Genomic DNA, 15,001 nt, shown 5'->3' with positions numbered 1-15,001 from the left:
ATCATAAACAATTGTGCAAAATTTCAAGTTTGTAGTTTCAGTAGTTTGGGCTGTGGAGTGATTTCAGTCTGTAGGGGCTTAGCCTTTTATAGATATAGAGAAGAAGAAGAAGAAGAGAAGAAGATAAAATAATATATAACGTCTGAACTACTAAACTGATTTACTTGAAATTTTGCTTATAGGCTCTTAACTCACCGAGGATGGTTATAGGCCTATTTTCAGTTCTTCAGGATTTCAGTTTGTCAAGTTTCAATTTGATGCTTTCAGTTTGTTATAGTTTGCTTGTGAGTGGTCAAAAATAGTGTATTCAACGGTTTTATCCTCTGTTTGAGACGAATGAATCTTCTATCTTCTATATATATAAAAATGAATGTCTGTGTGTTTGTTCCCTATGACTTGAAAAATACTTGACATAACGGCATGAAACTTTGGGAATATGTTGTGTGAATATTGGGGATTGTTTCTGACCAGAAATTTTAATAGGGTGGCTAATAATGATTATTTATTAATCCATTTTACAGACCTATGTTTTCGAAATTGTTGGCCTAGCGGCTACCGAAGAACGGAAAGATGATCATGTAGTGTCTGTCAAGTCTAGTTGATTGGTACCAGCTGTATATAATGGTTCCTTAGAAGACCCATACAAATAATTATCACTCCCCTATCATTGAGTAACCGGAAAATGTTGGAAGAAATTATTCACCTCATGGAAGAGAGTTGTTCTATTGCATTTATTATTACTGAAGAATGTCAGAATAATTTACAATTTTTTTTTGAATTTAGCTTAGCTTATATTCATCCTAAAATGGAAGATGGAAAGAATATGTAATTCCTGGAGATTCATCGTACATCGCATATTTCCTGGACCATCTATTGACAATCAACAACTATGAAAACATTGAATTCATCTTTGAAACACTGATTTATCCTATCCAGGCTCAATCACCAGGAATACTATAAATTCTATGAAGGACCAGTAAACCATTAATTTTGAGTAGTTTAATCACTTACATTATAGACACTGGATACATTATGGACAATCAATACGTATGAAATTTATTAGCTACAAAATGAAAAACTTTGATTGAAGTGACCCCGACTACTACAATATGAATAACCATTTAAATCAAATATAAGAAATTACTCACATCTCTCATCCACTCGTACTTTTTGTTCACAAAATATTAACACAAAAATATGAGTTATATTGAATAAACTCACAGCTAGTACCTACTCAAGATTGTCTTTTTCTGGCCGTGCTACAAATAAATGTAGGTTTATGTTTGACATCTTGTTTTTGTGATCTTGTTGTCTATTAAGAAATTTGTCAATGTGATTTTTGTTTGCAATAAAATTTGAATTTGAAAAAAGAATTATCAACAAACTTCTAACCAAAGAAAAGCTCTGTGCTCTGTTCTAATCGGAATGTATGAGACTCCATATACAGCTGATAGAAGGCGCAAACAGAACTGGCCAAGCATACAACAATGGAACAAACACGTGGCAAGCTCGCGCTTTCGATCCACAGAAAATTAAATTCGATCAGCGTATTGATAAAATTATTTCAAGCTTTCCAATGATTACAACATATGTTAGAATATCATGTGTCAATTATCTCATATCCATATGGCATTCACCTTACCATGTTCATAACCTTACTAAATAGGATCCTTTTTCATCCTTTGAAACCCTTAGAGGCAAAATATCTCAAAATCCGTTCTTAGTGCGCGTCTAGCATTTTGAAGAATATTTGTGCAGAGTTTTAAGTCTGTAGGCCAATTAGTTTGAGCTGTAGTGTGATTTTACATGAAAATTTTCAAAAAATTCCCTCTCCTGGACCCCTCTCTGCTCCTGGTCGGAATTTTTCTGCATAGATCTAATTTTTTTTCGTAGCTGAACAAAAAAGTTCCTCATGACTTTGCTGTGCAATGAGCGGTTAAAAAGTACAAAATTTTTGGGGGGTCCAGCTCCCTCAGGGGGCAAGTTTCTGAAAATCCTTTCTTAGTGGATGCTTGAGGCTATCATAAACAATTGTGCAAAATTTCAAGTTTGTAGGTTCAGTAGTTTGGGCTGTGGAGTGATTTCAGTCTGTAGGGGCTTAGCCTTTTATAGATATAGAGAAGAAGAGAAGAAGAGAAGAGAAGAGAAGAAGATAAAATAGTATATAACGTCTGAACTACTAAACTGATTTACTTGAAATTTTGCATATAGGTTCTTAATTAACCGAGGATGGTTAAAGACCTTTTTTTCATACTTACTCAATTGCAGCTGTTTTCCATGCATTGAATCAAGCCGGTAAACAGCTGTTTGCAGAACAAGAAAACATATGATTCTCATTACAGCATACTATACTGTAGAGAGATCATATGTTCTCTTTACAGTCGAGTATGTTAGGACTCTACTGAGTCCTAATAACATCTGAGTAATAAATACTAACTCAAATATTAAAGAACTCATTTAAGTAGTTTCAAGCTATAAGAACTCATCTGAAATCTCATAATTTAGGCCTTTATTATTTTATTTGAGCTCGAAGGGTCTGTCTGTTATGAACTAGGCGCTACGGGTTAGGTCATGTTTATAGAAACGTAGCTCGAGCTCGAGCAGGTAATGGTTTCTGTTTCTCAGCAATATTATTCTTTCTCAGATAAGTATGACAAAAAATATTGTACGTAACTTGTACGGTAACGTATTTACCGCATTCGTATGATAATTCTGCCCTCAACTACGTTTCGGGCAGAAACAATCATACTTATGCGGTAAATTATCGTTACCGGACTTGTTAAGTAAACATGTTTTCATTTTTGTAGATTGAATAATTATAATTTTAATAATTGAAAAAAATTTATTCAATTTGTGAAGCAAAGTTCACGTAGGATGAAAGCCCAATCAAATTGTTTTTCTGTTGTAAAGTATTACAGTTGAAATTCTTTTAATATTAGAAAGGAGCTATAGAACTAAATTCAATTTATTTGTGCTTTAACATACACTTGCGGGGCACGGGTTACCTGCTATAGTCCGAGAGATATTATTTTTTAGATGGATCTTTTTCGAAGACAGAGAGGCCCGATGCTTTTTCCTTCACCAATCACTGCCACTACCTAACAGCATTTTTCCTACCTTCGTCTCAGCATCCGATTGTACGCAGCATGCTTACTCCGCTGCTCCACTACTCTGTCCATGTTGTGGACTCCTCTACTACTCTGTGGAAGGAGAAACTGGTTTCTCCTCTTCATGTTTAAAAGTAATATTTCTCGAACTATAGTATAAAATACAGTGAGACACTCACTAGAACCTCTTACTTCTATTGATATTATTTATTTTTTGTCAGAAACACGTTAATCTATATAGTACCAAAAACGTTCAATGATTTACCAGATAATTCTGTCGAGTCTGTTAATATCCGCTTGCTGAAAATAAATTAAAAAAATTTGTTAAATAATTACACTATAGGTGTAGCATAATAACATTCATAACCAATGTATTCTTTTGTTGTAAGCCATTTCGTTCTAATTTTTGTATGTAAGTCCAGGTTGACTATACATTATAACACTTTTGAGTTCTTGTTTTGAGAGCTGAGCCAACAATTAATTAGTTAATATCATAATAATAATTAACTGTTAAGTAAATTCTCGTAAAAATAACGTTCACTGATATATATATATATATATATATATATATATATATATATATAATATATTATATATATATATATCATTATGCTTTTTCCTTCACTAATCACTGCCACTACCTAACAGCATTCCCCCTACTTTCGTCTCAGTATCCAATTGTACGCAGCTATATATATGCTGCATTATACAGGGTGATTCATAATTATGGTAAAATAATTCAATACGTGATAGTAGAGGTAGAAATAAGAAAAAAAGTTCCTATAAACATATATCCATAAACACTTCATTAGCGAGCTATACAGGGTGAAAGATTTCGCCCGGAATTCAGTTCCTCTGGTGAAATACACCGATGCTGAATTGTTTGGGGACTAGTTTTTGAAAAACTTATGCTGGATTCATATGGAAAAATATCTGAAAAACTGAATAAAACTAGTCTGGAAGCTGTAGTGTGAGTAGTTTTTGAGAAAAAAGTTGAAATATGCAAAAAATCTAAGTAGAAAAACACAGACTTCTACGTTTGATGCCCAATAACTTTCTTTAATGACCAGTAAACAAATAATTTTTCGCAATAAAAATTGTAGAGAATTTAATTCTGAAAAGAATGATGTAAGCTGTGTAAACTAAATTTGAATAAAAGTTGGATAAAATGTATTCTTATGTAGTACATTACACCACAAAAATTTGCTGTTTTATGAGGAGAGAACTAATAACTCATAAGTTGTAGCTGATTGCAAATAAAATATTCGGTTTTTTATGAAAAGTTTTTTTTTTATATGAAAGTAGCATATCTAAATGACATTAAACTTATACCAAAAGACTAGTAGATTATGACATTAAGCCTGGGAGGAAGCTCGAACAGAAGTAGATGATCTCCTATGATTCCTGCCCAAATGTTTACTGAAAACTGATGTTGTGGAAGATAGGGATTGATGGCATGAGGATTCTCAGCTGCCCAAATATGTTAGTTGTGGACGTTAACGATAGCTGTTCTTGTAAAGTGAGCCTCGTCTGTAAAAAAAACGGTTGTTAAAAAGTTTGGGTAAACAAGTTTTACTAAAAACCATCGGCAAATACCAGCACGGGGAATACTGTCTCGTGGCAATAGAGTATGAACTTTCTGGAGGTGGTATGGATGTATTTGTTGCTCTCTTAGTATCCTCCAAATAATAGATTGATTGACATTAAACTGCACTGACAATTCTCTCGTGCTCTTCTCTGAATGTTCATAAATTTCATTAAGAACTTGTTCTTCTAACTCAACAGTCTTAGTAGATCGGGGTATGCCTGCATAAATGTGCTCTTTGGATATCAAAGAATCTGTCTCAGACAGACGTTGATGAATAGTGGCAAAAAACCTTGAACTTGGACATACTCGGTTAGGAAAGTTCTCTTGATACAAACGTCTTGCTTCAGTACTATTACAGTAGTGTCCCATTCCATACATTAAATGCATGTCAGCTAATTCGGAGTATGAATAATGTCTAAAATTACCTGCCATTTTTCAAAAAGTTAACACTTAACACAAAAGCAAAGTGAAATGGTTACAAATAACTGGTTAATAGGTTAAACAAAAAACACAGCACGGCTACAGTAGGCCTAACTTACAGTTTGTTTTTTTGTTCAACAGTGAGCTAAAATATTTCTGAAAATAATTTCCAGCTGATAATTTCTTTTAAATATTTTTTTATTTAAAACAAAATAAATCAGCTGTTTTGGAACAGCTGTTCTTAAAATCAATGTTCTATTTGCAATCAGCTACAACCTATGAGTTATTAGTTCTCTCCTCATAAAACAGCAAATTTTGTGGTGTAATGTACTACATAAGAATACATTTTATCCAACTTTTATTTAAATTTAGTTTAGACAGCTTACATCATTTTTTTCAGAATTAAATTCTCTACAATTTTTATTGCGAAAAATTATTTGTTTACTGGTCATTTAAGAAAGTTATTGGGCATCAAATGTAGAAGTCTGTGCTTTTCTACTTAGATTTTTTGCTTATTTCAACTTTTTTCTCAAAAACTACTCACACTACAGATTCCAGACTAGTTTTATTCAGTTTTTCAGATATTTTTCCTTATTAATCCAGCATAAGTTTTTCAAAAACTAGTCCCCAAACAATTCAGCATCGGTGTACTTCACCAGAGGAACTGAATTCCGGGCGAAATCTTCCACCCTGTATAGCTCGCTAATGAAGTGTTTATGGATATATGTTTATAGGAACTTTTTTTCTTATTTTTACCTCTACTATCACGTATTAAATTATTTTACCATAATTATGAATCACCCTGTATATGGAAAAGCAGAGCAGTGACTGAGTGAACAATTAATAGAATAGAATAGAAAAAACGTTTTATTGAATAGATAAGCTACCTTAAGCGAACCTTAAAAAGGCTGCTTGATAAGGTACCATATACAAACATGTAAATTCAAATATAATTTTATATATATATTATATATATATATATATATATATATATATAGTCACCGAAAATTTCCCCATTTCTAATGTAAGTCTTTAAGTGTTTTCAATCTATTTATATCTTGTGTCTCCTGTTTTAATTTATATTACAAACTTTTAAGTGTAATCTGTTATGTGCTATATATATATATATATATATATATATATTCTGTTATGTGCTATATATATATATATATATAATATATAATATATATATATATATATATATATATATATATAGAATACACTTTAAAGTTTGTAATATAAATTATAACAGGAGACACAAGATATAAATAGATTGAAAACACTTAAAAACTTACATTAGAAATGGGGAAATTTTCGGAGACTGAGTCTCCTTCCTCAACCGAGCAGACTGTGCAGTTTTGAATCCCAAATTCTCGGTTGAGGAAGGAGACTCAGTGTCCGAAAATTTCCCCATTTCTAATGTAAGTTTTTAAGTGTTTTCAATCTATTTATATCTTGTGTCTCCTGTTTTAATTTATATTACAAACTTTAAAGTGTATTCTGTTATGTGCTATATATATATATATATATATATATATTTGAATTTACATGGTTTGTATATGGTACCTTGTCAAGCAGCCTTTTTAAGGTTCGCTTAAGGTAGCTTATCTATTCAATAAACGTGTATTCTATTCTATTAATTGTTCACTCAGTCACTGCTCTGCTTTTCCACTTGCACTACACTAATTCAATTGTATTAACACTTCTTTTGAGCCTTCGCACCAATCCTACCTTGTTCTACAATCATTGTATGATGGTTCGTTGCAGCACCATAGTTGAATGCCATTGGTCCAAAGAGGTTTGACGATTTGTTTTTATAGAAGAACTTTGTTTTGTATTGAAAGTGATGATTTTCCTCCAATAGGCCAATAGCAATATCCGATTACTTGGTAAAACGAGGCTATTATTACACATCATCCATTACATAGGAGTTGAATAAGTTTAATTTCAATTGAATAATTTCTCAACAATATGTTGAAAACAGTTTTAAACAATTCATTATTAAAATTGTTACAGGTACAGGAGATCAAGAGATATTTTGTTGGAAGCTATTTGCAAAAACGAGGAAGATGAAAAAGTTAAAAATCATTTACTCGCGAAAGTACTTTCAAACTTGGTTATATCATATTCTATGCTGAAGAAGCCAAATCTAGTATGCATGACATGTCGGGATGCGTTCTATTTCAATGAAGAAGAAGCAACGAAAAATCCCAAACTGTATTACTTGTGAGTCAATCATCTCATTCTTATTTCCACGCTTTCATTAAATTTTTGCTTGAAAAAATGAATTATTCTAATTTCTATGTGTGATGGTTACACTCAGAATAAGTGTTTTGAAATACATTTTATGGCATCCATTTGCTTATGATTTTTGTCATTATCCTTGAAATATTAAGGACATCATCCTAAATATTTATATTGAAAGACTTTTGTAAACTAATGACTGCCACTTTGAACATTTTACTTGAGCAATTTACATACGGCTTAGGTTGGGTTATGTTAGCAGTCCTATAAGTGCAATTTTTATTATGAAAAATTACATTATAGCATTATTGTTATAATTGTAAAATGAATTTGAAAAAATATTGTGTAGAATTGCTTGAAGAAAATATGGTGGCAATATTTTTCAATCCTGTAATTTTCGCTGCACGAGTTAAGCCTAGTAATTATTATAAATAAACATTCATATGTTTATTCATGCATTTGGAATAAAAATTAGATCTACACTGTGGAATTGATCTTAATTATATAGTCATGATTAAATACTTTTGTTATGATTTCAGTTGGGGCTTAGCTTTGATGGAATTTGGTGATTATGAATTGGCAAAAATTAAACTCAAAAAAGCGTTGAGGCTCCAACCGAATAGTATGGAGATCAAAGAAGCTCTCAAGAAGGTAGGCTATAAATTACTCCCCAAGTCCTGGTATCAGATTTCGAAGTAAACAAAATTCCAATCAAATCTTGGTAATCATAGCTTATTATTTGAAACTCTACAGCTAATTCTACTGGATTAATAACTGTTAGAATGTTAGTGCTAACATTCATAGTTAATTTATTGTTTATTTCATCATAAGTGAATTTTAAGTGTAATTTTTTTGTAAAACCAACAGTTTCTGAGTTATTCAAGAAACAAGATTTTAAATGGCCGCCATTTTGTTTTAAGAATTTGAAAAATTATCATTATTTTTTTGTAGCGTTGTCTAGTTGTTATAAATGATTGTGCAAAGTTTTAATTTTGTATGTCCAACCATTATTTAGAAAAAAAATAAATAAGTGAAAAAAGCAAAATGGCTGCTGTGTGAGTAACTGAAGACTTCCGGACAATTTAAATATTATATTTAGATATGTTTGTTAGCTTGGAACAATGCCCTGGAGTATTGGTAGGCAGTTCGTAAACAGTCTGTACAGTGTATACAGAGTTTATTGGAAACATTACATGGGAAATAGATTAAGAGAAAATCGTAATTCTTATACGAACAAAAAAATCACAAAATATTCAAATTGAAATAAAAATTCTGCAAATCCAATCTCTTGTATTATTTGAGACAGTTTTGGTATATGGAAATTCAATGAGATCTGTAGGAAATTTATTGATTATTTTTGGTGCAATATAGTAAAACTGCTTACAGATGATTGTCAGATCTGAGTCATAACATTTATATTGTATCTGGTTCGCACATATTCATTATTTCAATGGCGTATATAGAATATATTTTTGCGGGGGACCAAGGTTAATGTTAGGTTAAGTAATTTTAAGTAACACCCATGATACTTAATATCAGTTTTGCTGCTCATATTCAGAGGGTAATTTGCGCTTAACGTCCTTTTTACTTTACCGTTAAGCCATCAAAAATTCAGATTACTGTACCTATCCAGGAGCCCCTGGATATGTGTGTATTGTCCTTTAGTCCAGAAGAAGAGATCAAGAAAATTTACGAAATAAGGCACATCATGTTGTGCAAAATTGAGATACAGGCATTGTTAACATCGAAGCTGATACCACAGTGTAAGAGGTGCCAATCCTATGGCCATACTCAAAAATACTGCAACCGGGAGCCAAGATGCGTGAAATGCGCTGGAAAACACAGCACCATTAGTTGCACAAATTCTAAGGAGAATGAGCCCAAATGTGTTCATTTTGTGTTGTGGTGGGAAGCACCCAGCCAACTATAGAGGATGCACTGTAGCAGTTGAACTACAAACAATTAGAAATGGTCGCAGTAAGCAACTGAAAGTTGAACAGAATATGAGAGATCAGGTCCCAAACAAAACCTCTTCATTAGCAGTGGAACCCAAAAAATTCTTCAGAGTAGTTCTACTATCAAATCTGGAAAAACATTTTCCGAGGCTACTTCAGGAAGAAAAGAAGAGAAGAAACCAAAAACCAATGAGAACATACATGCCGTATTAACTCACATTCTCGAGAAGCTTGATAGACAGGAGTCCTTGATGACTGTTTTTGAGCAGAGACTGAAGAAAATACAGAACATCTACACTAGATCATCCAATACAAAATGAATAATGTTATGAGGATCATGACATGGAATGCCAATGGACTGCAACAGAAACAACAGGAATTGTTGGCGATACTCCAAATTAGGAACATAGACATAATTATGCTTGATATTTGAGACTCATTTTACTAAGGAATCCTACATGAGACTCGGAGGCTACAAAGTTTACCACACTATACATCCTCAAAATACAGCGAGAGGCGGTAGTGCAATTATAATAAGAGATAGCATAAAATATTTTGAAAAACATCTGTACAATCGGAAGAGATGCAAATCAATAAATTTCAGTTGAGACTAAACTCTACAAATTCACGCTAGCATCAATCTATAGCCCACCAAGGCATAGCATTACAAAATAATGTATAAGGCTATGATCAATCGTCTTGGTAAAAGATGTATTATTGGGGGTGATTTCAATGCCAAAAATACAGATTGGTGCTCAAGATTAATCAATCCAAAAGGAAAAGAACTTAGAGCAGTTTAAGAATGCAGGTGTGACACTATATCGTCGTAAACCTACATATCAGCCAACAAATACCAGACTTGATAGAAACTTTGTATACAGCAATATGAAAGTAGAAGAATGTGATGATTTAAGTACAGATCACGCCGCTCTTATATTGGAGGTCAGTGGAAAATTAGTAATGAAAGAATGTCAGCTAAAACTAGTGAATAAAGGAAAAGACTGGGAACTAGACAATTTGAAATCTGGCAGATTTTAGGAACAATTACACTCAAGTTCTATCTTGAGTAGAAAAAAAATAAATCAATTGCAATGTAACCGCCAGAAGGGGAGAGATTTCCAAATACTAAACAAAACGTGTCATGGGATTTGATAAAAATTTTTTGCTTTTTATTCAACTTCTAATTCTATTGAGTGATCTACTTGAAAATTGTATAATTTTGCTTTTGGTTAAGATTTTGCTAACTGATCTGGAATTTAGCAGGCTAATTAGCAATTTATTTAACATGAGCTAGAAAATAATACTCCAATACTCCCACTAGTATAATACTATTATAACTCCTATATACTGGGTAGAATACAATACTCGAAACAAATCTACAACAATTTTGCAAATGATTATTGTTTGATTCAGTGATTGAACTTGTGCTGTGCGAACGAGTATTGTCAACAATATGTTACATTTCCAGGTTGAGGTTGAGCTTAGCAATCACAATCTGCCATTAGACCAACCAAAATCGATAGAGAGCTATAACAAGTTTTCACAAAAACAGCATTTGAAAAACAATCTCATTAGTAGGCCTATTCATGATCTCAGTGACTGAAAATTATGCCTGAAAGATTCTATTTTAAGCATGTATATTCTACTTATAAGTGAATCCTTGTTTAAGTTGTCATAATAAATAGGCCAATGACCCCAAATTATTAATGAATGAAACTATGAACTATAATTCAATGAATAAATTCATTATTATTCGCTACATTGAAAGTAATACAATCCTTAGCTTTCATTTAACAATTTTATTTTGTAGCTGGATGATAAGCAGAAACAGTACAAAGATACATCTCGAATAATTTTTCAAAAAGCTCTTGGATTCAGCGGTGAAACAGAGAAGAAGGCAGTTGATGAAGAGGTGAGTGAGAATACATCATTTAGGGTTTTTAGATGTGAGATTTCTGCCAATGGTAACCTTAAGTTTCTGAAAAACTTTCTCGCTTTCACCACCTACTTATATTTGAAACAAAAAAGTTCCCAGCATGTCGAAAAATGTTTTCTGCACAAAAATGTCTTGATATTGACGAACAAAATCATTTATTAGAAAAATAACTTTGAGTCAAATAAGAATGATGTAGACATCAATAGAAAGGAGATATTCTTCACATCATTTTTTATATAAAATGCTTACGTATAACTCTGAGATAGTCCTTTTTTTAAATACGTCTATTATTTTTAATATCACCTGGGTCGTGAGGGTGGGTCGTTGATAGAATGTATTACTTCACACTAATAGAAAGACGACATTCTCCCCGTTATTTTGATAAAAAATCTTACTTATTACGACATCCCATAATTCTCAGAGAAATGATATTCCAAGTAAAACATATTTTCGAGTTTTTAATTTCATTAAAAAATTAAATTTCCTTTTAATCCTGAAACTTTTTTAACACTATGGTATATCTGGCATTAAGTTGAGTTGACTTTGTTTGTTAGGTTGGCACCAAGTTGAAGATTTAAATGCATTTATCGCGGAAAGATTGATTGGGCACTGCTACTTCAATCCTGGGAATATTATATTACTAGCCATCAGGCTCGCTTCGCTCGCCATATCCGTTTAGTCAGACGTTTAGTCTGGACCCCCGACTGGATTGTTCTAACATATGATAAAAATGCTCAAATAAAAAATGCAGGCGAGCGAAGCGAGCCTGCTGATCTCATTCTTGGACGATCCAGTCGAGGGGCGGAGCCCCCTGGCTAGACGGATATGGCGAGCGAAGCGAGCCTGACGGCTAGTCAAATATATAATTATTTGAATATTTTCATACTTTTATACTGTAGTTTTTGTTCCATAATTTTCTCTGATTATCATCGTAAGAAGGACGTCACTATGACATTTCAGCCCAGATTCATATTATTAATGTGCGGTGTCATTAATCTCCAATCTGCCTGTACCAACGGTTCGTGTTTCATTGAATGCTCTTATTGGAAAATCACAGTCTGTTTACTGTCTGATTCATTTAAAAGTTCATTTGTTGTTCCTTCTGTTATTAAGTTTGAATTTTTGGTTAAAATCAGACGCTTGTTGTAGTTCAATCAAAACTTTATAGAAGTTAGGTAACAGAGATTTGTTCAATTCATGCCAAATATGCGTGTTAATAGTGCATTTTTGGAATATTATGTTCTACTTTTAAATTATTTAATTTATCGATTTTTCAAAAGAAATTACATTGTTCCTTGCTTGTGTCGTTCAAATCAATTATCTTCTATATTATTGCAACGTAATCTTGATTATTCCAATCAATAATTAAAGGGCTGATTATTCGATTTATGTATTTTTGTTAGCATCTTAATCTTTGATTTATGAGTTCTAGTTATTCTTTGTTTTTTTAAAGATTTTATAGTACATGATAAAATTGTTTTTCGTAGGAGCTCCTACCCTCTCAAATGTATGTCGTTTTTAAGTTCTTGTTTTGATAATATGTTTGAAAAAATTTCATCTTTGTGCATTGACATTTTTATCCAATTGTGTTTTTTCAAGTTTAATTAAAATGGTGGAATAAAGTTTGTGTATATTCTTAATGTGATTTAATTTTCCTTCCTCTCTTTTGTTACCACTTTAAAAAATAACTTTTTAATTCTATTTCACATGTGTAGAGAGAATCTAGTAGGCCTGAAACATAGATCTAGAAAAATCAGACTAGTTGAAGAGGTTATCATAAAGTTCAATTAGAAAAAATATTTCATCGTAATTGTCGATTCATCTCACCTCTTTTGTTCTCACGATGAAAAAGATATTAATCTAAAATTCAATGTGATAATCACGTAATTCAAAAATATAGGCTAAAAATTGGAATAGTGATCGAGCATCTCTAAGAACAAGTAATAAAACAATGAAAGCACAAAAATTTATTGAAAAATAGCTTTAACTCAAACTGTTGATTCTACAGTACTCAGCTGTAGGTGTGTGCTAAGTAGGATATTTTTTGAACTCTACAAAATTCTTTTCGTTTTAAAGTCTTGCATATTGCTTAAAATGCATAGCAAAATCAAAATTGCCAATGCTAATGGTCCAATTCATTATATATCCGGTTCAGTCACTGAAGCAAAAAATGAGTCAATGCTGATTACACCTAATTCGCGGTGATCGGTGATCGCTTGAATAAGTAGTAATCAGTGAAGTATGCTTGACTTTCATTTCAGTGTGCCATGAAGCCTGTCCACTGTGTCAGTAGTAGGCCTAATTGTCGTGAGTTTGTTTAGTTGTCAAAATGTGTCTACTTGGAGAAAAGTTTTTCCTGAGAAGCATCGTATTTCAATTGATTCTACAGTGTGCAATTGGTAACTTACACTCACTCAAAATACTATTATTGTTAATGACAATTATATTCAATTTTCTTAAATTTTATTTTTTGTTACCTTTTTGAATTACAATTGTTCGAAATTATGACAGGCCCAATCATAGCTCGTTTTAATGAAAAATACATTTGGTGCTTATTTAATTGAATTGAATTTATTGTTTCACTAAAAAATGCGGATTCATAGAAGATCAGGAGATTTATTCAATCCTGCAGAGCGCTTTCCAGGAAGCAAATTCAAATGGAATTGCTCAAATACCCTTCCATCTAGTTTGCAAGACAGCATTCTGGATATGTGTTCGGAACTTGTCACTAAAGACCTTCAGTTTTTCGTAAGAGGAAATAAACTGGTCATTTCTAAGAAAGCTTGATAGAAGCTTTCTGCATATGAATTCATTTTTATACAGAGTGTACCCCGAAAGCTGTAACAGCCAAAGACCATAGATTCAACAAAAATTTGCAACTATGTCCTGTAAAATGTTCTTATATCGACCTTAGTTTTCGTGATCTATCAATTTTTCTATATTTTTGAAAAACGTCAATAACAAAAAAAATCGCTCAGACAAAATCTAATTTTAAAGATATGGTTGGAAAGAGGAAGACATTTTTAATAAGATTCATATAATTTGTTCCTTTATTTTACGTTTTTGAACTTTCTATGAGCGCTCAAACTTGAAAAAGTGCATTCGTCGAGTTCAAAGTCAAATTTCAAACATTTTTTTTCGTTTTTTTTTCATGTTGTCAATATATTTTTAATAATTGAAAAACTTTGCCATTTTGTAAGCTTTCGAATGAGTATAAACGTGTTAGGAAAATGTCAATACCAAAGTAATGAAAACTGCAAATAACGTGGTCTTCGGCTGTTACATCTTTCATGGGACATTCTGTATTAGTGTACTACATTAATCTATATATATAAAAGCGAAATGGCACTCACTCACTCACTCACTCACTCACTCGCATAACTAAAAATCTACCGGACCAAAAACGTTCAAATTTGGTAGGTATGTTCAGTTGGCCCTTTAGAGGCGCACTAAGAAATCTTTTGGCAATATTTTAACTCTAAGGGTTGTTTTTAAGGGTTTAAAGTTCGTCTTTTAGCATGTATATTCTTCTTCTCCCAATCTCTTAATTATAATTGAAATTTCCATATCATATGTTACTATAGAACTATAATCTAGATAGAGTACCTCTTCGAAACAGTTGTTAACTGGCAACTAAATTAATAATTTTGTCAGGTTGGCATTAAGTTGAGTTGACTTTGTTTGTTAGGTTGGCACCAAGTTGAAGATTTAAATGCATTTATCGCGGAAAGATTGATTGGGCACTGCTACT

General features: G+C 32.2%; 1 protein-coding gene across 1 annotated transcript in view; it reads left to right on the top strand.

The window, feature by feature from the left end:
- Positions 1-12,661, top strand: part of LOC120355477 (inactive peptidyl-prolyl cis-trans isomerase FKBP6-like) — a 31,644-nt gene extending 18,983 nt beyond the window's left edge. The window contains exons 5-8 of the mRNA XM_039443896.1: positions 7,132-7,341; positions 7,899-8,010; positions 11,125-11,278; positions 12,654-12,661. Coding sequence (XP_039299830.1) covers positions 7,132-7,341; positions 7,899-8,010; positions 11,125-11,278; positions 12,654-12,661 — 484 coding nt within the window. The remainder of the gene's footprint in view (positions 1-7,131; positions 7,342-7,898; positions 8,011-11,124; positions 11,279-12,653) is intronic.
- The last annotated feature ends 2,340 nt before the right edge of the window (positions 12,662-15,001 follow it).

The sequence above is a fragment of the Nilaparvata lugens genome, unplaced genomic scaffold (assembly GCF_014356525.2).
Source record: "Nilaparvata lugens isolate BPH unplaced genomic scaffold, ASM1435652v1 scaffold2007, whole genome shotgun sequence".
Taxonomy (NCBI): Eukaryota; Metazoa; Arthropoda; class Insecta; order Hemiptera; family Delphacidae; genus Nilaparvata; species Nilaparvata lugens.
The sequence above is the reverse complement of the archived record's forward strand: the minus strand, read 5'-3'. Positions and strand labels throughout refer to the sequence as shown.